The sequence below is a fragment of the Lissotriton helveticus genome, chromosome 10 (assembly GCF_964261635.1).
Source record: "Lissotriton helveticus chromosome 10, aLisHel1.1, whole genome shotgun sequence".
Taxonomy (NCBI): Eukaryota; Metazoa; Chordata; class Amphibia; order Caudata; family Salamandridae; genus Lissotriton; species Lissotriton helveticus.
In genome coordinates this window covers 167367146-167390171 of record NC_136071.1, presented here as the reverse complement: position 1 = coordinate 167390171, position 23026 = coordinate 167367146, and the positions used below count along the sequence as shown (strand labels likewise).

General features: G+C 42.6%; 1 protein-coding gene across 1 annotated transcript in view; it reads left to right on the top strand.

Annotated features, from left to right (window-relative positions):
• Window positions 1–23026, top strand: part of LOC144786058 (cytochrome P450 3A21-like) — a 296250-nt gene that overhangs the window by 200087 nt on the left and 73137 nt on the right. Inside the window, exon 9 of the mRNA XM_078665004.1 lies at window positions 2853–2937. Coding sequence (XP_078521130.1) covers window positions 2853–2937 — 85 coding nt within the window. The remainder of the gene's footprint in view (window positions 1–2852; window positions 2938–23026) is intronic.

Genomic DNA, 23026 nt, shown 5'->3' with positions numbered 1-23026 from the left:
CAAAAGAATCCAGACTTCGACATCACGCAAAGGCAGTATGCGGTTGGACAGAGCACGCCATTAGTTCTTCAGAATCAATTCTACGGTTGCACGCTACCTACAGATCTAAACGCTCCATGTACCATGACTCGAGATCCCACACATCTACATATCAGGACAGCGATAAATATGTATGCATGGTGACAATCAAGATAGGTTAAAGAACTACCCGAGACTACACATGAATGGGGAAATATCTGTCCAAATTTTTACTACACAGTGGGGCTTCTTTTAACTTCATCTGTGTCATGGAATACCACAAAATGAGCCTGAAGCCTGAGCTATAAAAAGCTGCAGTGCAAGGGTACTCCTGGATGTCCAAAGAGCCACTGCTAGGACACTTTCAAACTACTCTCACATATAAGGGGAGAACAGTAGAAGCTCAAATCTATGTAATTGATGGACCTGAAGCAGCAGACTGCTTACTTAACCTGCCCAGGGTGAGCATTGGATACTATCGGAAATACTATAGAGAGCCCATATACCAGGTAAACCAGAAAACCCTTTCAACTACATATCAAGACATCCCAGGTTGTCCACAAAAACAAGAGCCTCACTAGTTGAAGACTACATTCACTTTGTCAAGGACCAGGCCGGACCACCTTCCGTTTCACTTGAAGCTATCAACAAAGCCACTGCAGAGGATGCCACCCTTCAAGATGTAGTACATCATCTCCCAACGGACATGTGGAGATACCTTGAAGGAGGCAGGACCAATCAAAAGATAGACACCAAAGAACTGACCTCTTTGCAGCACAACAAAAAAGAATCACAAATGTTAGATCTGTGATAAAGCATATGATGCCATGTGGCACTGGGCCAAGCAGGGCAGACCACAATCCCCACTTGGGAGAATCCAGCTGGTAATGCTTCTCACGCTCCAGACCAGGAAGCGATGGTGGAGTGGGGCCACAACAAAAAGACCAAGCTGAAAGAACATGTGGCATTCACCAGAAAGCAAAAACATCAACCATCCAGGAAAAGGTTTGGGTCATGGTCAGACAAGAACAGAGAAAAAAGACGGATGGCCTCTATCATGAACATCCATTACAAGTGACCAATATAAAAGGAACTATGATAATAGCAGTCTCGATGACAAGAGGATAACCAGAGACATTTCTCATTTCAAGAAATGGGAGTTGGGAGTCAATAAACCTGCAGCCATCTTAAAGGGTGACACCTCTGGAACTAATCAGGAACAAGCCAGAGGAGATGACCCAGTATTCACTCTTGTAGCTGCAGCACCAACTGAACCAAGCCCGCTATGCCCATCACAGTGAACACTTTAAAAACCTGCCCGACCTATTGAAGAAATCTAAACATCTATGTCAATAAGAACAATCAACATTTTTGTGAGTGGGGGGAGATCTAATGGTGTAACTGGACGTTGGCTGCAGGGCAGTAGGACCCAAGAGAAAAGGAGACCCTGGCAGGGGAAGTCTAAAGGGATACTGGAAAGGGAGGAGCAGTTATGGGAACAGGAGGCTAGAGAGGGGATGCATAGACACAGGCTCTCCTAGCGATGTTCGAATAAAAGAATCAAATGCACACCATCGTGTCGTGGTTATTCCCTGCTCCGTCATGACACATCTTCTAGCCCAAAGTTTCAGATATTGCTGTCCTAGTCAAATACATTGACAAACACTTCTTCTAACCGGAGGCATCAATGGGTGACAATAAAGAAACCACAGACAACCAAGGTTTGTAAGTGGACATAGGGCAGTTATAATAAACAGGACTTGATTTGTCATCATTGTCAGCATAAAGTGATAGATTGCAGCATGATAACTGGTGATAAACTAAGACTCCCAAGTTCACTGTCACTTGGGTATGTGCCATACCTTGATGCCCCTAGTATTCCTCAAAAATTGATAATGTCCTTAACAAGCAAGCTGAATTGTTAGAGATGGTACAAAAGGGGGTGGTAATGGACGGAGCATCTGAACCAATCAAACACTCGCACCCAGTCAAAAGGTCTGGGTTTAATCCATCACCGTTCTTTAACCCACTCTGCCACCCCAGTTCAGACATGGCTATATGCAAATCAGTCTGACCCTGTGCCTCATGGGAACAGTCCAGCCCGAACTGCCAAGCCATGCCTTCCCTGGACCGGAAACAAGCTTCCGAGGACCGGTTTCTGGCATTCCAGCCGTCTTCAGCCCGGATTGCTTGAATCCAGTGGCAAAGTGAGCAAGGGACTCACGTCTGAGCATACCCTGCCACACCTATGGCGGCCAACAGCGGTACAAAAGGGGTCAGACTGATTTGCATATAGCCATGTCTGAACTGGGGTGGCAGAGTGGGCTAAAGAACGGTGATGGATTCAACCCAGATCTTTAGACTGGGTGTGAGTGTTTGATTGATTCAGATGCTCCGCCCATCACCACCCCCTTTTGTACCGCTTTTGGCCGCCATAAGTGTGGCAGGGTATGCTCAGACGTGAGTCCCTTGCTCACTTTGCCACTGGATTCAAGCAAGCCGGGCTGAAGACGGCTGGAATGCTAGAAACCGGTCCTCGGAAGCTAGTTTCCGGTCCAGGGAAGACATGGCTTGGCAGTTCGGGCTGGACTGTTCCCATGAGGCACAGGGTCAGACTGATTTGCATATAGCCATGTCTGAACTGGGGTGGCAGAGTGGGCTAAAGAACGGTGATGGATTCAACCCAGATCTTTAGACTGGGTGTGAGTGTTTGATTGATTCAGATGCTCCGTCCATCACCACCCCCTTTTGTACCGAATTGTTAGAGACGGCACATATTTGTATCGGATATTTTTAACTGATAGTATACTGTGTGTCTTTCCTTCTATTCTCAGAACCGAGTGGATTTTTTGCAATTGATGGTTGATTCTCAGACAGAAGACATTCCAGCATCCAATGGCATAAATCTTGGGTACAAAGGTAATACCCTAAAATGTATCCATTAGTTAAGTGGGTTTTAATGTCTAAGATAGTGTTGGAAATCAGCAGATCTGAAAAGTAGAGTAAGTGAGTTATTTGTTTTTAAATATGTATAACATACATCATAACGCCATACAAAGTATATTTACGATGATCAAAACCTAAAAAAGGAAAATAAAGGGTTAAAGAAAAAATACAAAACATGCAAGTGAATTGTGAAAACAAACATTCATCCATACAACAGAAAGGCATGCAATTAATGGAAATTTTAAAAGTTGAACTGTTGTTTCATTAGAGCAAGTGGGCCTTCATCTGAGATTTGAAGGAACCAATGGTGGTCTCATCCTTAAATTCTTTAGACCTTGAATTACACAGCTTCACTCTGGTCACCTTATAGTATATGTATTGTAGTGGGGCTGAGGATTGCTTTCACACAGTTTTAAGTTAGCATGAGCTTATTAGAAGTTTAAACGCCAATTTACCGTTCTGCTGTCTTTTGCACACGGCACACACTTTATTAATTGTTTAAAGTTAGGCTGAATGTTTTGCTTCACATGAGAATAACTTGTTTTGCTACATTGCTAAACTTGCTTTGTAAGCTTAGTCTGTACAGTGAGTCCCGAGGCCTTCAAGGTTATTTCAACACTGTGGCTGTTTTTCGAAATGATCAGCGCACGTTCTAGACATAACATGTATGCAGCTGTGGCCACCTCAGATACTGGCGCCTTTAATAATGCACTCTGTAGGCATGATTGAACACACTTGGAGAACATTCATATGCTGAGAACTTGTGCAGAACCCAATGTGATTAACTCCTGCTAAATCTTTGAGGTATGGGGTCGCCTATGCAAGCCTAAGAGACCTTCTGTAGTTATAAAATAGCCTATTAGCAAGGGAGGGTGAAATATAGGTATATACTTAACCTGTTTCCATTTAGCATTGAAACATGCTTTCTCCCTTTGTATTTTATGGAGTAGTAACTATGCTGACAATCTTATTTCTTATCATATGTCTGCTTGTATTAGCTAAGATGCTGCACCTGAGATCACGGCATTAAAAATAAACATTTTAAACTTGCTCGTGTCTCCCTTTACTCCCTGTTCTGGACTGGTATGAGAGTATAACGAAAGAGTACTCATGTTTCCCACCTTACCTGAGGTAACCTAAGTCGCATGTTCTGGGCTGTCTAATCATTGGTTACTTTGCTAAAGGAGGAAGAGCTAATGAGACACTGATGCTAGTCAGGTAGGGAATCTGGGTACTAAGGTGAGTTTTTGGCACACCCTAATTCACTGAGGTCCTGGGTCTCTGTGCACAGTTCTGTGTCTGAGCAGAATCCCTGCAACAGTATTATAGATGAGATTTAAAATCTCTTTTTGATGGCTTTTTCAAATCCAGGTTGCAATGTGGGCTCTGGTGGAACCATGGGGCACATGCATCAACATAGTAAATTGCAAATACCTTATTGCGAATTCCTGAGAACTGTAATTAGGTAATTGCAATTTACAATGCATGAATTTCAAAGAGTTTCAGACTGCGATTCCTAGGAGGTCGCAAATCGATCTACCTAATATTAATGAGGTAGATCACAATTTGCGACCCCCTAGAAATCGCAAAATTCACAGGGATGGTGGCCTGCGGGGGTCAGCAGACCACTATGTCTGTGATTGTTTTGAAATAAAACAATATTTTTTTTTGTAGAGTAGCCCAATTTCCTTAAAGGCAAACAAGATGTTTTACAAAAAGTCAAATGAGAAGTTATCTTTTCTTGTTTTTTGAGCAGGCACTGGTCTGTGGGACCACTGCCTGCTCTTAAAAATGCTTTTACAAACATTCACAAAGGGGAAGGGGGTCCCTTGGGTACCCCTTTCCATTTGCGAAAGGTTACCACCTACTTGAAGTAGGTGATAATATGCAAAAGGTTTGCAACCACATTCACGGTCACAAAACATTCATGCATACTGTTAGGATTCGGTATTTGGAAGGGATGCCCTAAACATGCCCCTTCCAAATACTGAATCGCAAATCTATTTTGCGATTTGGTAACAGTTTCCCAAACTGCAAATTGGGGGTTTGCTGCATCTGAAAAGCATCTTTTATGTGTTCACAAACTGGCCGATTCTTCAAAACGGCCCATTGGCGAAGGCAAAAATGCTTGATGCATGTGCCCTCATGTTTTTGTCTGGACAGCATTAATTGCCTCAATGGCCCCATTACATCAATTCACACAGAGAATGTGAGTGGGCTTTACATCAGTTCCCTACAGCTACTTTCCTTTTTGTGGCTTTCATGCTTTGTATGGTATGGTCAGGCTATCCATGAAGCCCATGTCATTTTGAGGAAGGTTACATTATCTCATTTGTGTTGCCATTTGGTTCTTTTGTTAGGCTGCAGAATAAGATGGTCCCCATGCAACAGTCATGGAGTGAGTCGCACTGGGCTATATATTGAAGCAGGAAGCAACATGAAGAAGTGGCATGCAGTAGATCCGGAGTAGTGGAGGAAGACCCACACCGGTGGTGCTATAGGTTGAGGGCTGAGCACCTCCCAGCACCCACATGAAGGAGCGAGAGATATGGGATGGCAGCCCCAATGTCTGCATCCAATGCAGTGGAAGGTGCCCAGGTGGCATTAAGGAAGTCTGGGCCCTCCAGGTGCACCAACCTAGAAGGGTGGAAACACATAATAGGGCCAGATTCGCAATGGTAAACTGAGAAGAAATTATATCTTTATGACTTTCGTATTCACAAAAGGCATTTACGAGTAGTAACATTAGACTTTTGTCCAAAACTTAAGGTATATTGAAAATCGTAAAGTTAGACTTTCGTCTCAGTTTACCTTTGTGAATCGGGCACCCAGTGTGGTCAACTGATGAAAGTGGGAGTAGCTGCTAGCATGTAGGAATTTCCATAGTGGAGGTATTTAATGACTGACGGTGACTGAGTGTGGCCAAGGAGGTGAAAGGTGATGTTTCCCCCAGAGCATGAGTCGACTGGAACAGTTTGGGCAGATTGCACAGATAAGTACAAAGAAGGGCGTTTCTCCATCAACCCCCAAATTCACCTACAACCCGCACAAGGGACTTTGTCACGTGAAACATTTGTGGGATTGTAAATTGAACCCAGTGACCATGAATAAGTAGTAGGGCAATATGTATGCTACCCATACTGTAGACACTAATGTGACCCACTGTTAGGGCCAATAAACATTTCAAGTGCTAACAGCTGGAACCAAGGGGTTATCATGGTACTACAACATAACCAACCTGTGCTTGGAACAGTGGTTAAACTCAAAGCGCGAGACAATCTGCGGTAGTAGCCTCACTGATGTTTGAGTCCAGTGGCAAAGGAGGACTAGTAGAAGAAGCAGAGAAACAGGTGGTAGCATCATCTGACCCGACAGACAGCCTGGATAGCCTATTAAGAGTAGTGCAAGAAAAGTGAACTGTCCTTGAACAAAAAAATCAAAACAGTAGCCATAGATGTATAGTTACTAAGGTACGATCAAAGAAAGCAGTAGTAGTGAATTTGAGCTGATAGACATTGCTGTGCGAAGTATGAAATTGCTTAAATCAGCAAAAACAGGTCAGAGTTACTAGAAATTGAATGTGGCTTAGAATTTCCGGCAGAAAATACATAAGGAAGAGCCTACAGAATTACCAGTGGAATAGTTGGGCTCCAAGAGCATGCAGAGAGTTGGGGAAAAGCTGCCGACCTGAAAAATTAGATGTCACTGGTGGTTGTGCCTTAGGGCCTCTCTAAATTCTTTGTGATTGAGAGGGTTCATAAAGCACTGGTCCTGCCTCATCAATCAGGTGCCCCCTCACACACCCATCGGTCAATTGTAAAGCTCCTGAACTATCGAGACCAGGATATTATCCTGCGGAATGCCTGCTCACGCCTCTCTCTGGCCCTTCAAAGTGGACGATGCTATTGTTTCTCTATTTCCAGATTACATGACAGGAATACAACCACAAAGGTGGTATTTGATGAAAGTGAAAAGGAAGCTCTTCAAAGCACAAAGTTGCTACATGCTGTTAATCGAGATGAAATTAAAGGTGATACATGAGGGCTGTGCCCTCTTCATCAGATGGGTCGGCCATCTGGGACTGGCTAAAAGAGAAGAATATCTCAAGTGCAAAAGGAGACATTAGCAAAAAACTAAAACAAGACACACATCAAAGGCCAGTATGAGGCACGAATAATTGATGTCCAATTATGGCAGAATGTGTAACCACAGAGGTAGATGCCCTGCCCTCTGATAAGTCGAGTCAGTTGCATGATCTAGAATCATCCCAGGAGGATACCTACGACAAGCCAACTTGACTGAGAAGAGGGAACTGGGGTTAATTTATGACCTAAGACCGTCGAATATATCAACAAACCACACACTAGAATGTAAAGCCTGGGACAGCAATCATATCTGCAATGCAAAATTGTGAATATTTGAATGCCAGCACATACTTGTTACAGGACATTAATATTACAAGCTCCTGTGTTCATTTGAGCCCTACCAAATGGCACCACACGGGGACAGGCCTGAACAGAAATATGAGGAACTGTCAGATTTAAGCCAACATGTAAGTTTCTCTATTTTCTGTGTGTTCATTGAGAAGTAGCCAGCTGTGGAGTGAGCAAGGCTAACTACGGACACAGCAAGGTTCCAGCTTCCAGGTAGCTAAGTGCTTGACCCTGGCTAATTTAAAAATGCTTAGCAACATTTGGAGGGAATCACTAGAACAGCCTGTAATGGTGTAAACAGTAAGGGATGGCCTACTATTTCATATATATGACTCCTTTACACACCTTCTGTGTCCAAAACCTCTCAAATTATTTAACTGCAGAGGGTATAGGGGTATAGGGTATAGAGGGTTCGACAAAGCATTGTATGAGCTACTATCATTACTAAATGCTGATCACAAGATTTATCCACTCTGAACAGAATGGCTGAATGCCAGGTCGCAGTGCTCCCAAAATCTCAAAAGACAGGTTCAAGTTCTAACAGAGGTCCTTGTAGCATACTCATTAGCCTCAGCGGTGGCACTTGACGTAGAGAATGTCATTTACGCCGTGGGTTGATCTTACCTATGAATATATGATGTTACAACATATTCCATTAAAACAAATACTTTTACAATGGGGACTTTAAAATGCAACTGCCATTACAACGTACGTTTTTACAACACCAGCCATTACAACACATGATCATAGGGATACATTGAAAGTGCCATTACAATGTATACCATTGCGACCCATACTAATAAAATGCATACCATTACAATGTATATTAATTATCCTATGTAAAACAAAGACAAATGTTACTGCCATCAAATATTTAAGAATGTATATATGACCCAACAATTTGCTCGGAGAAAGAAGCTACTTGAACCTACGTCACTATACGCTTTTTAACTTGACCTCTGTTGTTGCCATACAGCGTCTTGACCGTGACCCCCGTGACCCTGACGTGTTGCGCGTTTTGCATCGGAGAGAGCTGGAGCCGAGACACGAGGAATCGGGATGTGAGGCAAGCCCGCTTGTATCATAGGGAAGCTTCTGTATACGTCCCTGCGAGCAACTCCCCCCCGCTATCTGCCATCTGCTGCCTGCCGCTGCCCTTTAAGCGGGCTGAGTATTATTTAAGCCCCCTGCCTGACCCCAGCTTGAGCCTCTGCCCAAGGGTTCAAGCAAGGCAAGGGAGACAAGAGGAGAGGAGAGGACAGAGAACCGGCGCCGGTGCCTAGTGAGAAACAGAGCGGTGTGGACCAGGAGGGAGCCTCTCCTCGCAATATGGCATATCTCTATTCTCATTAAGCCTCGCTGGAGATACATAGCGAGGTTGTCTAAGGAGGAAAAACCCTGCTTTATGATACTGTAAATTAGAATCATTTCACGAGGAGAAGCGGAGAAGGGCACGAGGCACGGGCGCAAGTATAAGATTAAGGCACAATAGAGGTAAGTGCCAAAATTTTCTGGCACCAATTGTATTTACCCCTAACCCATTTCCTGAGGACTGTGTTTTGGGATAATATTGGGTGGTTACTTAGCCGCAATAGACTATAATTTGAAGCGCTTGTGTGAAGTGCTTAAGTACGTAAATGGCCCCTCAGAAAAACAAAAGCACATTGGGAACAGCAAAGAAAGCAAAGGCCAATGCGGAAAATCAACAAACTATTCGAGAGAGCCTGATGTGCCTAGGGGCTGAGCAAAAACTTAAACGTGCCCAAAGGAAAAAAGAGAAAACCTCCAAAGAACCACAACAAGGAGGAAGTAAGGGAAATATAGCATCAAATTCACCTAAAGTTTTCGTGGGAAAGCACTTTAAAAGGGTCTTTTCCCCCGCTAAATCCACGGCTACTGAAGAAGGGGAGGAATCTTGGAAAGGGGGCTCCTCTTTAATCTTTGATGAATGCTTGGCAGACTCTGTAAATCTGGTCAATCGATCGGTACAGTCTTTGACAGGCCATAAGGGGGCAATAATGTCACCGCAACTTTCTTCCTCTCCGCGATTGTTACGACAGACATCAGAAGAGCAGATAGCCTCGGCTCAAGGCAAATTGAAGAAGTAGCCCAAAACTCAGATGGAAGATTAAATGGAACAGAAAGGCCGGTTTTACATGGAGACAATTGTCCAGCGTATATGGATAAAAACGGTGACATTAACGGCGAAAACCAATCGCTAGAGATAAACTTAGAATCTTCGGAAACCCCTGCATCTTCAATCTTGGAATTGATGCTAATGGTGCAAAAGTAACAATGTTAAACCACGTTATTTAAATAAGTCAGAAAATGCACCTCTCTAAAATTGAGGGAGAATTACATGGTATTAGGGGGCAAATGCCATCAATGTTAAGACTTGTCTCAGACCCTCTGTTTACAGCCCCGGTGAGGGAGGGGGAGGAGGAGGTCGGAATCGTTGATCCCCCATTAGCTAGCCATGATGTCGAAGTCCTATCTAAGGATCATGAAGTTTATGTTTCAAGATGGCCAATGTTGGTAAAAAGAAGGGGTGAATACATAAGCTATGGTTTATCAAAACGAGTGAGATTGACAGGAAGAGATGCACAAAGAAAGCGTAACACAAGAGTGACGAAAAAGAGAAGAGAGCAGAAGGAGTTAATAGAAGTACTTGAACAAGAACATAAGCCTGAAACCTTTAAAATCGTGAGTGAACCAAGATTAACTAGAATAGGACCATAGAAATCGGATAGGATGGTAGTAAAAAAGGAGAGTTGTAGTAGGAAGCAAAACCATCATGAAAAGGTGATAAAAAATACAAATTACATACCGTTCAAGGTAGCGAGTATACACTCCCGTAAGGCTCCCCTTAAAGATAAGGTACACCGGGAAAGCAGTTCGGAGGAAGGGCCCAGAATTAACACACATCTACCCCGGGGGGACCTAGGTTGGAAGAAGAGGAGGATAAAGGGAATAAGTGGTTTTACTTTGAACAAGTGAAAATGGGAAGGGGTGGGAAAAAAATCAAAGAAGAGTTCTTACTTAAATCGATCCCACCTTCTTAATACATTTGCCCACTGCCCAAATCTAACAGGAATAGGTTCAGAAGATCTCCAACAGGTGGGATTTCAAGCATCCTGTGATGGTAAGGAGTTTACCAAGGTACAGCTTTACTCTGACCTGGTCAAAACTGCAATATTAAATGCAGAACAGGAGATACGTAAAGAAGGGATTAGACTAGTGCCGAAAGAAGAGGTAGCGCTAGTATACAATGTCCCACAGCAGAAAACCTTCTTACGGTTCCATGCGGGGCTAGGAAAAAGACAAGTGAAGCTACCCGGAAATGAAGTGGACCAAGGGTTGGAAAACTTCAATATAGTAATAAATAACTCAGACCTGATGGAGGCCTGGAAGAATTGGAGTAATAACATAAGCTCTGCAGGTCCTTCACACTGTTATTTGGAGGGAACCAAATTTAACGGATCACTAAGCGATGTAGAATAGGTAATGGGGCAGCTACATAGCACAAAACTGGTCTCTTGGAATATAAATGGCCTAGGAACTCAGCCAAAGCAAGAAGTCTTGAAAGAACTTGCAAAAAACAACGAGATCATTTGTATACAAGAGACCTGGCTTTGTGGAGAGCCCCCTGTAGTTGAAGGGTTTTGACAAATCTATTGACCGGCATTAAAATCTAAATCTGGCTGCCCTGCAGGTGGCTTGCTAATTTTGGTATCAACAAACTTAGTGATTATGGTATGCCAGTTATCTGTGACGTGTAAGTGGCTCTTGGGTTGTAGAATATCAACAACGTTTGCTGACAAAAAATATGAAAACATGTTGATTCTGAATGTGTATATGCAATGGGGCTCACCGGAGGAATACGGGGTTGAACTGATAAATTTTAAGAATGATATGGATTCACTCTGTGATAAGTATGGGAATGATTTGATTTCGTTGTTGGGAGATTTTAACCATAAATTAAGCCCAAAATTGTCAGATCCTTGGTATACTGAAATTTTGGAGTCATATGAGATAAAGAAAGCAAAGTTCCCTGAAAGTACAATACCGACTGATGTGGCTAAATTGGGTAATTACTTAGCTACAAAAAGGTTTTTTCTGCTTAAATGGTAGGGTAGCCCAAGATTGCCCGGCAAATAAAACATTTAAATATGGGACCAAAATTGCCTTATAGACTATGTTTTTATGCTGCCATGGAATTTTTAGCTAGTAAAAGATTTTAGGATTAACCCCACGGAATGTAGTGACCATAAACTAATAAAATTGGAGCTGGTAATATCCCCACAGTCTGCTTGCGATAAAGTTATTTTACAAGAGATGGATTACCCAAATCGGATAACCACTCGGCTATCCGAAGCATTTATTGAAAGGTTAACTAGACTACAACAAAATGTTAAGTTAGGATGCCTGAGCGGACAAAATCTATCATGGTTTGTTGAGAAAATAAACCAACTAGTTAAAAGCATAAAGTGTAGAACTAAGAACAGATGCAAGAGCCCCTAAGAACAAAGAAAAGTTACAGGTTAATCAAGGAAATTGGTTTAATCTAGATTGCTTAAATAGGAAAAGAGAACTAATGAGAGAAGAGCGTAGGCTACGCAAAAAGTTTAATCAGGCTAGGGCTGAAAATCTTGTCCAAATAAATAGAGAATATACCTCACTACTACGCAATGCTAAAAGGGTCCACAAAGTAACTTGTTGGGGAAATTTATTGGAGGCAATCGAATCTAAGAATATACGTCAGTTCTGGAAACTAATACAGTCAGCTACAGAACCTTCGGTTGCCCCAATGATTTGCGTAGTGGAAGAGGGGGCTTAGGAAGACTATCTACAGAAACCGTATGCCCTGGGGAGCAGAACTGGGAATGAGAGATCAAGGGACTGGAGAGGCCTTGTACAGGACTTAAAGCAAGATTGCTCAGCAGTTAATTTCCTAAGTATAATAAGGACTCTGAACCTAGCAAGAGCAGCAGGCCCAGACAATTTACCGGCCCTGATATTAAACTCAAACCAGACCTGGTGGGCGGAATTCTTCTCTAAAATGTTTTCAGTAATCTTAGAACAAGGGAAGATCCCCACAAACTGGAAGGGTGCAATAATAAGGCCGATACATAAGAAAGGGGATGTCCATGCCCCTAAGAACTACAGACTAATTAACCTATTAGATATAGGAGAAAAGATCTTTGCGAAAATAATACTAAGCAAGCTAAAATACTGGGTAGAACAAGGATCTATTGTGCCAGTGGAACAGGGTGGGTTTAAAGAAGGCCATTCCACTATAGAACATTGCTTTACCCTGTGGGCATTAGCCATGAAATCGATAGAGCAAAACGGTAAACCGTTTTGTTGCTTTGTCGATTTCCGGGCGGCTTTTGATTCAGTGGACCGTAATAGCCTCTGGGAAGTGCTGGAAAATTATGGAATGCCGGAGTTACATAGTGGCAATTGGGCCCAGGTCATTAGAGATACACAGGGATCACTAACTCATAAAATATTAGTAAAGAATGGCCTTAGACAGGGGTGCGTTCTGGCACACTTGCTTTTTTCAATCTTTTTAGCGGATCTCCCTGCAGTACTGGAAATCGAAAGAAGCGCGAGTCCACGTATGAATAGAAATAAAGTGCCATGCCTTTTATATGCTGATGATCTTGTGATCCTTGACCAAACTGAAATGGGTCTACAAAGGAAATTAAATGTGTTTAAAAATTACTGTGACAAAAAGTTTCTGACTGTTAATATGGAAAAAACAAAGGTCCTATGTTTTGGGAAGAGAGTAAAAAATTTGAACTGGTTTTTAGGATAAGACAAACTAGATATAGTAAGCGAATATAAATACTTAGACTTTTGGTTTGATAGCGCATTAAAGTGGAGCACTCATTTGGAGGCACAAGCTGCAAAGGCTTTTTCGTCAGTCGGTGGGTTGAAATTTTATTATAAAGATTATGGTGATATGTCACACAGACCGGTTTTAAAGGCATTTGAAGCTATGATCCCCCGCAAGTTCTTTATGGTGCAGAAGTGCTCTATTTGAGCGGCAAAAGGGGGTGGGATCGTGAAAAAGGAAAGATTCTTAAAATATTGCTGTCTTTACCAAACTGTACTATGGTTCAAGCAATTAGAATGGAGGTAGGGCTAATAGCATGGAATGTAAAGACCCAAATGTCCTTACTAAGATTCTGGAAACGCCAGGAGCCTGGCGGCGGACAGAAGGTCTCAACATGGTGCAGAGAGGAAATCCAAACCAGCGGCCTTTGCTGGGCACGAGATGTAAGGAAAATCCTCCAGATCGTAGCTGCGCACCTAAAATTGAGCCTTTCACCGCCATCCCTGGATGTAGTCTTTACTAAGAAAATGCTTAGGGACCAAGGGCTCCTATACTCTAGATCATGATTATCTGAGGGTAAAAAAATCTGTTAACTGGGTATGGAGCGAGTGGGAAAAGGAGGTTCGGTTACCATACTTGGATTTTTTGCCCAATAAATGGTTAAGACAAGAAATCCTAAAGGTTTGTGTGGGCATAAATCCATGGTAGACAGAAGGAAAAATAAAAGCAGCCTTGATCCAACCAAACAGTATTTGTAAATGTGGCTTAGGAGTAAGAAATGATATCTTACACATATTGCTTGACTGTATATTGATTTTAGCAATACGGAAAGTGTTTCTACGTCCAATATTTTTAAAATATAAGGTGAATTCACGTGCTCACGCCGCTTGTCTTCTAACGGAAATGTCATTTCTAGATAATACAATTGTTCTGGGGAAGTTTTTGAAATCAACAAGAGAATTTGTAATGGAGACAATAAAGGAGGGTTGCAGATTTTAAAGTTTTTAGAGTTCTCCCAATATTGAGGCTTTTATGGTTTTATATTCTTGTAAATTGTGTTAAAATGAAATGTGGTCTAATTATGTTATCACTATGCGGACCCAAAGTTTTCTGTATGGTTTATAGTCTATGGTCTAAATAAACACTGTTTATGATCATGATCAGCATCATATATATATCACAAACTTTAAAAATATATATTTTTAGGACGTACATCACATTTTACAAATAAACAGTGTACACTCAGTGGCAAAACCAGCATGTTCATACAAATCATAAGAAACTGGTGTCCTTCCACTATTTCGACTTTAACAGCCCAGCCATCACCTACTCAAAATGGCTGCCATTCAAAATGGAATGTAAAAAACAACATTTTACACAGTGCATTAAAAATAAACATTCAGTCGGGTTCTGAATCACGTGGAAAATGCAATTCTGACATATATTACCTTTTACATTTTCTAAACCCCTAACAAACATATAAATTCTGCAGACCACCATTTTGTGCTCAATGGTACACAGACTTCCCTGGTGACCACATGCATCTGGATTAGGAGGATAAAACAGATAGCTTGAAGTTCAAACACCACCATCTATTGACTAAAGTAAGTGCAAGTTTTAAACGAAGCACAATTACATAGAAAATAATTAATTCACAAATCTAAAAATGTTTTTTTAAAATGTTTGAAACATTCACAGATCTTGACCATACAGATATAGCAATACAATACTAATCTTCTGTGGAAAGTAAGTGAATGTTTTAGACAAATCATAATTAATTTTAAGCTAAAATAAAACCCCAAACATAAAATATATATTTGTTTTTATGATACATTCAGACTTGGAACATACAAATACAACTATCAAACTTGATTAAAATCTCTGAAGAAATATTTCTGTTAGCTTACTGTAAATTATTTATTTTACATGAAAAATATATAATGACATTAAAAAAAAGTGATTTATCTTGTGGCAGTTGCTGGTCAATGGTGGGGGGGCAAAAATACTTTTCTAACTCCGAGGGGTGGTTGCCTCAGGGAAGTTGCTGGTCAGTGGTGGGGGCCTAAATTACAATTCTAACTAACTCCACATGGTGCTTACCTCAGGGAAGCTGCTGGTCAGTGGTGGAGACAAAATTATTGTTCGAACTCCTCTGGGGGCTTGCCTCAGGGAAGGTGCTGGTCACTGGTGGGGGCAAAATTACTATTATAACTCCGCTGGGGGTTTCGTCAGGGATGGTGCTGGCAAGTGGTGGGGCCCAAAATCACAATTCTATCTCCACAGGGTGTTTGCCTGATGGGAAGGTGCTGGTCAGTGATGGGGGCCCAAAATTACTACTCTAATTCCGCTGGGTGGTTTCCTCACGGAAGTTGCTGGTCAGTGGTGGGTACCAAAAGTGCTATTTGAAATCCCCATGGTGTGTACCTCAGGGAAGGTGCTGGTCAGTGGTGGTGGCCAAAATTACTACTCTAACTCCGCAGGGTGCTTACCTCAGGGAAGGTCATGGTCAGTGATGGGGGACAAAATTACTATTCTAACTGTGCCGGGTGGTTGCCTCAGGAAAGGTGCTGGTCCGATATTGCTTTATGAAATGTAATCAATAAAAAGCAAGTTATACTAGCCCTCATTACGATGTCGGGCGGAAAGCCTCGGACCGCCGCCCTACATGGTAGGTTTAAAGTCTGACCGCCGCATTAGGATGATTGCAGTCCGAGTTTAAACCGGTGGGGAAATCCGACACAGCTTAGAAGGGCTCAAAGAGCCCGTCAGTCAGTCGGAAAGGCATCCTAATCCCTTAAGGATGGCATTTCCACCGTTTCCAACAGCCAATCCATGTCGGCCTTTCCAACATGGATTGACTGTTGTAAACTTAATTTACCCCCGGGCCTGGCTTATGAGGAGTGTTACCCCTATCCCAGGATGCTTGTTTCCAGTCCATGAAAGACCTGACATTGCAGTTCGGGCTGGACTGTACCCATGAGGCACAGGGTCAAGACCTATTTTCATATAGCTGGGTCTGAACCGAGGTGGCGAAGTGAGCTAAAGAATGATGATGGATTCAGCCCAGATCTGTGACTGGGGGTGAGTGTCTAAAAAGTTTCAGCGCTCCGTCCATCATCTCCTTGTGTTTGCTTTGTTCGACCTAAGTTGGCAGGGTATGCCCAGACATGGGTCCCTTGCTCACTTTGCCACTGCATTCAAGCTAGCCTGGCTGATGAGGGGTGTTACCCAGAAACTGGTCTCAGGATGGTTCTTTCCGATCTAGGAAGTCCTGGCTCAGCAGCTCGGGCTGGACTGTACCAATGAGGCACGGGGTCAGACTGATTTGCATATAGCTAGGTCTGAACTGGGGTGGCGAAGTGAGCTAAAGAATGATGATGGATTCAGCCCAGATCTCTGAATGGGGGTGAGTGTCTGAAAAGTTTCAGCGCTCTGTCCATCATCTCCTTGTGTTTGCAGTGTGGATGAATACTACACATCAATTACTGAATCTGAGTATTTTACTGCAAATGAAGACAAATGGGGTACCTTACTTAATTACTTTGAGGACACATGGATGGCCATCTAAGCAGGTTAGGTCGCAGAAGGAATCCAATGTTTTCTTTGAAATAGTGGAACTGTTACATGACCTGCTTAGAGAGTGAAGCAAAGACTAATAATGCCATAGAGGGATGGCACACCTTCTTCAACAAATCAATCGAAAAATCTCACCCAAACTTTCCAAATTTCCAAGAAATGAGAATAGCAAAATCATTGACTGGGAGTCTGAACACACAAATTTGTTGATGGTGGCTTCAGACTACCTAGACAATATTGTACACATTCCACACTTCTGACTGACACTAACACCTATTCTATCTTACTTGCCTGTTTTGCAATTTATTTTTAAAAATTAGATTGATTTCTTTACACTTTGGTTTTAAAGAAATCATAATCTTTCTTTAATCTTAGAGCCTGAATACAATGTCGGGCGGACAGCCTCAAACCAGTGTTCAGAGGCTTTCCGGCCGACATGGTAGGTTTAAAATCGGACGCAGTATTAGGATGACAGCAGTCAGAGTTAAACCTGTGGGGTTCTGACGTGGAGCCCGTTGGTCCGTTGGAAAGGCTGCCTAATTCTTTAATGATGAAGACTCCGCCATCAAGATTGTTATATCGGTTTCCGACAGTCATTTCATGTTGGCCTTCCTGACAGGGAAAGGCTGTTGGAAGAGACACTAGGGGCCCCTCGCAGGGTCCCCTTCCCCCCTGGCCCTCCCATACTGGCCTGGGGGGGCACATCCCTGCACCGTGTGGCAGGCACCGTGGCCTTCCACACGGTGCAAGAATGTTTGAAAACATCAATTTTCCAATAGGAGCTTGTGCTGCGGGCGTTTTGCACCCGTCACACAAGCTCCCATTGGAAAATGGATGTTTCTATCCGCACTAAGGGCCTGATTACGATGTTGGTCAGAAAGCCCCCGACCGACAGTCAGATTCTCCTAGACCGTGTAGGAACCCATCTGCACGATTACGATGCTCGGAAGGGGAACTGTTTGGTCATTCCGAATCAGTTCCGACCGGCATTCTGAGATTCTGAGTCGGTTGGAGCCGATTCATACAGCTCAACAGACAGCGTTTCTGACTGACCGAGTATAATGTCGGAATCCAACAGCCTTTCTGAATCGGTCTGTCTGAATAAAAATGTTGTCTGGCCCCCTTTCATCCTGAGCCATCCGGGTTGGGGTGGAGGGGGTACCCAAAGGACACCCCTGTAAAACCATGCACAGTGTGGCAGGCACGATGGGGTGCCCGTGACAGGGTGCAAGGTTTTTCGCAGACACCCATTTTCCCCATAGGATCCTGTGTTGTCGGTCAGAACACAGGCTCCTATTGAAGTCAATGGGAGTCCTTGCGAACGGTCTTCAGAAGCATCATAAGCGAGTCGGTCGGAATTGAATCCGACAAGGATTAGTTTCCGACCAACATCGTAATCAGGCCCTAAGTGCGGGGGCATCCCAATTGAGTTGTCGCAACCGCCGAACTCTAGTCGGGTGGTTCCTTGCCTGCAACGGTGTCGGACGGATGCTGTGCATCAGGTAGGGCCGTGTTTCCTCCAGTACTCTCCTGCCCGCCTGCTGTGCTCCTCTAAGGCTAATTTTACTACACCCAAATTCAAGAAAGCGCGGACCTGCAACCATGCTCATGCTGTCTAGGCAGCCCTACTGTAGGACGCCCCCCCTTTTCAGCTGTGCGCGACTGACAATATACGTCTTTTACACACTTAAAATTCAGCAGTATACATGATAATAGGGCCATTCATATGGGTAATCCCTCCATATAGTGAATGTGATAGTTTTGGTTATCATCAGCACCATAACACCTTTACAGATAACAGTGAACCCTACAAGTGGAATTAATAATATTAGTAGTAATAATAAAAACCGAGCAAAGGAGGCGGTCAGCAGCAAATAGTAGAGACAGCTGGAGAGATGGCATAAAAAGACTGGACAGTGACAGACGGTGGGGTGGTACAGAAAGGAAGCAGAGCAACAGGTGGCAGGGAATGTTATCAAGAGAGACTTCAGCGATAATAGCAGAAGAAGAAAGGGCGTGGTTGCAAGTGAAGAAGACAGGTAGGGAAGGATGTCAAAGACAGGGTAGGGTGGCAAAAACAGGGTGTGCAGCAGAGGAAGAGAGGGCAGTATGTGGTAGCACAGGAACATAATGCATCCTGTTACTCAAGATTTCACAGACAAACTGGCAAATCATTACACGGAAAAAAGCAGACACATTGGACTCATACTTAAAACAGAAACAAAGCACCAGCACTAACCCTTGCAAAAAACAACAAGCCAAGAATACTCTAACCCAGCCTCTCCGTTCCTTCCAACACATCTCACACGGTGAATTTATGCACCTGGTCAAAGCAAGCAGGTCTGCCGGCAGCCCTTCTGACCCGTGTCCACCACAAACTTTCGGGACAAATCTTTTAACAACCTCTGTCACTCCAGTAAGAAGAATCATCAACGATTCCTTAACTACTGGAATATTGCCAGAAGAACTTAAAAAGTCACACAAACGCCCTTTACTGAAGAAATCAAACTGGACCCGCTGAACCCTGACAACTACAGACCCATTACAAATGAACCTTTCCTGGGCAAACTGATAGAAAGAGCAGCGTTCGCCCAGATGTCACAATTCATTGTAGAGAATGACACACTTTCAGACTTCCAAACAGGATTCCATCCGGGAAGAGGAACGGAATCTGCCCTCCTTGCCATCTGGGATGACCTGAAGAATACATAGACCGCAACCAGGTTGCTGCGCTACTTCTCTTGGACTTCTAGGCTGCCTTTGACATGGTTGACCATGACACTCTGAAACAAAGACTCTATTAAGCCGGCATATGGGGAACTGCTCTAGACTGGATCGCGTCCTACCTTCGAAACAGAACTAATGTCATCCATATCCCACCTTTCTCGTCCAAACCATACTCCACAAAAGCAGGGGGCCCTTAAGGCTCCATCATCCCGGCTGCCAGACTACTCTTGCATATCAAACTGCGAGACCACATCTCACTTGCCTTGAAAGCCCTGCATAGGTTACCGGTTGCCAAAAGATCCACGTTCAAGCTAATTTGTATCACCCACAAAGCAATACATGGAATGGGACCGCTCTTCATCAGGAATAATATCATCAAACAAATTCAACAAAGGAACTTCCACTCTAAAGGGGCATCTCGCCTCAAAATCCCAAGATACAAGAAATAAACCATGGGTGGCACATCCTTCTCTGTTCAAGCAGTCAAACTATGTAACTCTTTACCCCCCAACTGAAGATCTACCGACAACCACACTATCTTCAAAAAAACAAGTAAAGAATTGGCTCTACCCCACATAAGCACCATACACAAACAGAATTTTACAGCATATCCCGCTGTATATAAGCATTTATTTTCACTATAGATATGTACCTATCTTTGTGTACTGCTTTGTATAAACATGTGGAATAATTATGTTGTTTAAAAAAAAATCATATTTGGTCTACATGTACTTGCTTCCATTGTGCATCTATGTACCGTCCATGTACTTGCATCTGTGTGTATGTTACTTTTCTCATGAAAAATCATATCCAATGCACTACCCTATTTCTCATATTGTACTTCTATCAATATCTTTAATCTACGTATACTTACCTCCTTTATGCTTCTATATACTTTCAATGTACTTATGGATCTATATATTTATCACTTTATTCTAATTTAGCATTTCCAATGCACTGCCCAATTTCTCAGCCTATACTTCTCTCAATATAGCTTCTAGCCCAACTTTCTGACTCACCTCAAACTCCTTTCTACTGCTCTTTCCAATAAACTACCCTATCCCTCATCCTAAACATCTATCAATATATCCTCTGCATCCACTCTCATTTATCCCAAACCCCATACCACTAATATGATCCCCAAAATAACCCTTTCTAGACTTTCTCCTACTCCACCCCTCCTTGCATCATCTGACACCTCTTTTACTATACCGATCCCCCTAAACAAACCTTTCTAAACTCTTCCCTCTAACTCTTACCCTACAAAACCCTTTTTACTCATCCAAAAGCCTCCTCCTACTGCTATGACCTAAAAAAAAAAGAATCCTTCACTCTTCTATCCCTCCGCTATCCTTTTCAATCAAAATATTAGACTAACATGTTCACTTCCCAAATTCCATATTCCACTATACTAATTCACCACTAATCCTTTATGGGTTCCAGAGTAGCATGCAAGTCGCCAATAAAGCGTTTCAACACCCCATCAGGGTTACAAGCGCTATATAAATGCAAACATTTTTCCCTTTTCTGCCCCTACCCAACCCTTCACAATCCAAATGACTGACTAACATATCCACCACTCAAATTACTTCATATGTCAGTATACTAATTTTCAACACTAAACGTTTATCGGTTCCGGAGTAGCGTGCTACTCACCAGAAAAAATCTTCAACACCCATCAGGGGTAACAGGTGCTATATGAATGTAAACCTTTCTTCCACTTCTTTCTCTCCGCTATCCTTCTCACTCAAAATACCTGACCAATATCCACCACTAAAATTACTTTCATATTTCACTGTACTAATTCACCACTAATCCTTTATGGGTTTCCGGAGTAGTGTGATACTCGCCCCCCCCCCCCCAAAAAAAAGCTCTTCAACACACCATCAGGGGTAACAAGCGATATATAAATAGAAACCATTTTTCCTCTTCTATCCTTCTGCTATCATTCCGAATCCAAATAACTGACTAACCTATCCACCACTTAAAATTACTTAAATGTTTCACTATACTAATTCAACAATAATCCTCTATGGGTGCCAGAGTAGCATGCTACTTGCTGAAAAAGCACTTTGACGCCTCATATGGGGTAGTAAGCGCTATATAGATGCAATTTTAATATAATACAATACAAATCTGCCCAACATCGTAATCAGAGCCTTATGTGTTTTTTAAACCAAAAGTGTTGAAATAAGCAATGATCCTGACCTGGGCCTAAAACCGCTAACTGCATAGGAATTAAAATGGTTGGTAAAACATACATCAAAATACTTACATATATCTAACTACCTCCCTCCTCTCTCCTTACAATAAACAATGCCACCCACAATCACTCTTTAACAAGTAAAATATGTCTTACCTGACCGCAGCTCTTTCTTGCTTCCGATCTTTACCGTGACACTCCACAGACTGTAGAATCAGACGAACAACCATGAAAGGAAAAAAAGGAAAAAAGGACAATTTCTTGCATTGACTTCAATGGAAAAGCATGGGAAAGTACAGAAAATAAATGTTAAAAAAATAATAAATGTACTATTTTTAAAACGTTTTTATTGAATTTTTTTTATATATTGATGCTTATTTTAATTATTTTTTTCTCATATTTAATTCAGTGTTATATCCTTTTTAAAATAAATGCATCTTTTTACTATTAAATTATATGTGGCCTATTTCATTATTTCAATAAAAATAAATCTGATAAAAAATAAACTTGATAAATCTGTTATTATAATTTTAATATTTACTATATATATGTACATTTGTATGAGTGTAGGTATGTCCATGTTTACCTAAAATGATCTGTTTTATCAATTTATTTTATATTTACTAAAATTAAGAAATACAGTTTTAAAAATAGTACACTCTCCTACACAAAACCCCTATTTCTCCAACAAATCTATGCCACACTAAGGGGTCGATTCCGATTTGGGAAAAACCGCTCCGAATAGCTGTTCGGAGCGTTTTTCCCGTACGAGTCGTACCCTTCAACGTCCCCCGTACGTACGACGAAGTACGACGAAGTACCAGGAGCTGGACTACTTACGATTCGTACAGAGACCGTACGAATCAAATCCCCATACGAATCTCCCTCATAACCCGCTGTACGCGACATCTGTACGGTTCGCTGCTGCTTTTTCCGACCCGGCAAGTACGATTCGTGTTGGGTATGCACCGTACGACCCTTTTTCAATGGGAGCTGAAAACAGCCGTAAAAGCAGAGTTTGCCCAAAAAGAGGTATGGAACGCCCCCCCGGGTACGGTGCGTACACCCCATGATCGCAGGGATACGCTGCGTACCCCTGCGATCATGGGGTGTACGCACCGTACCCCGCGATCTTGGGGTGTACGCACTGTACCCCATGTTCGCTGGGTGTACGTTGCGTACACCCTGCGACCGCGGGGTATGGTGCGTACACCCCAAGATCGTAAGGGTACGCACCGTACCCCTGCTATCAAGGGGTGTATGCACCGTACGGTGTGTAAG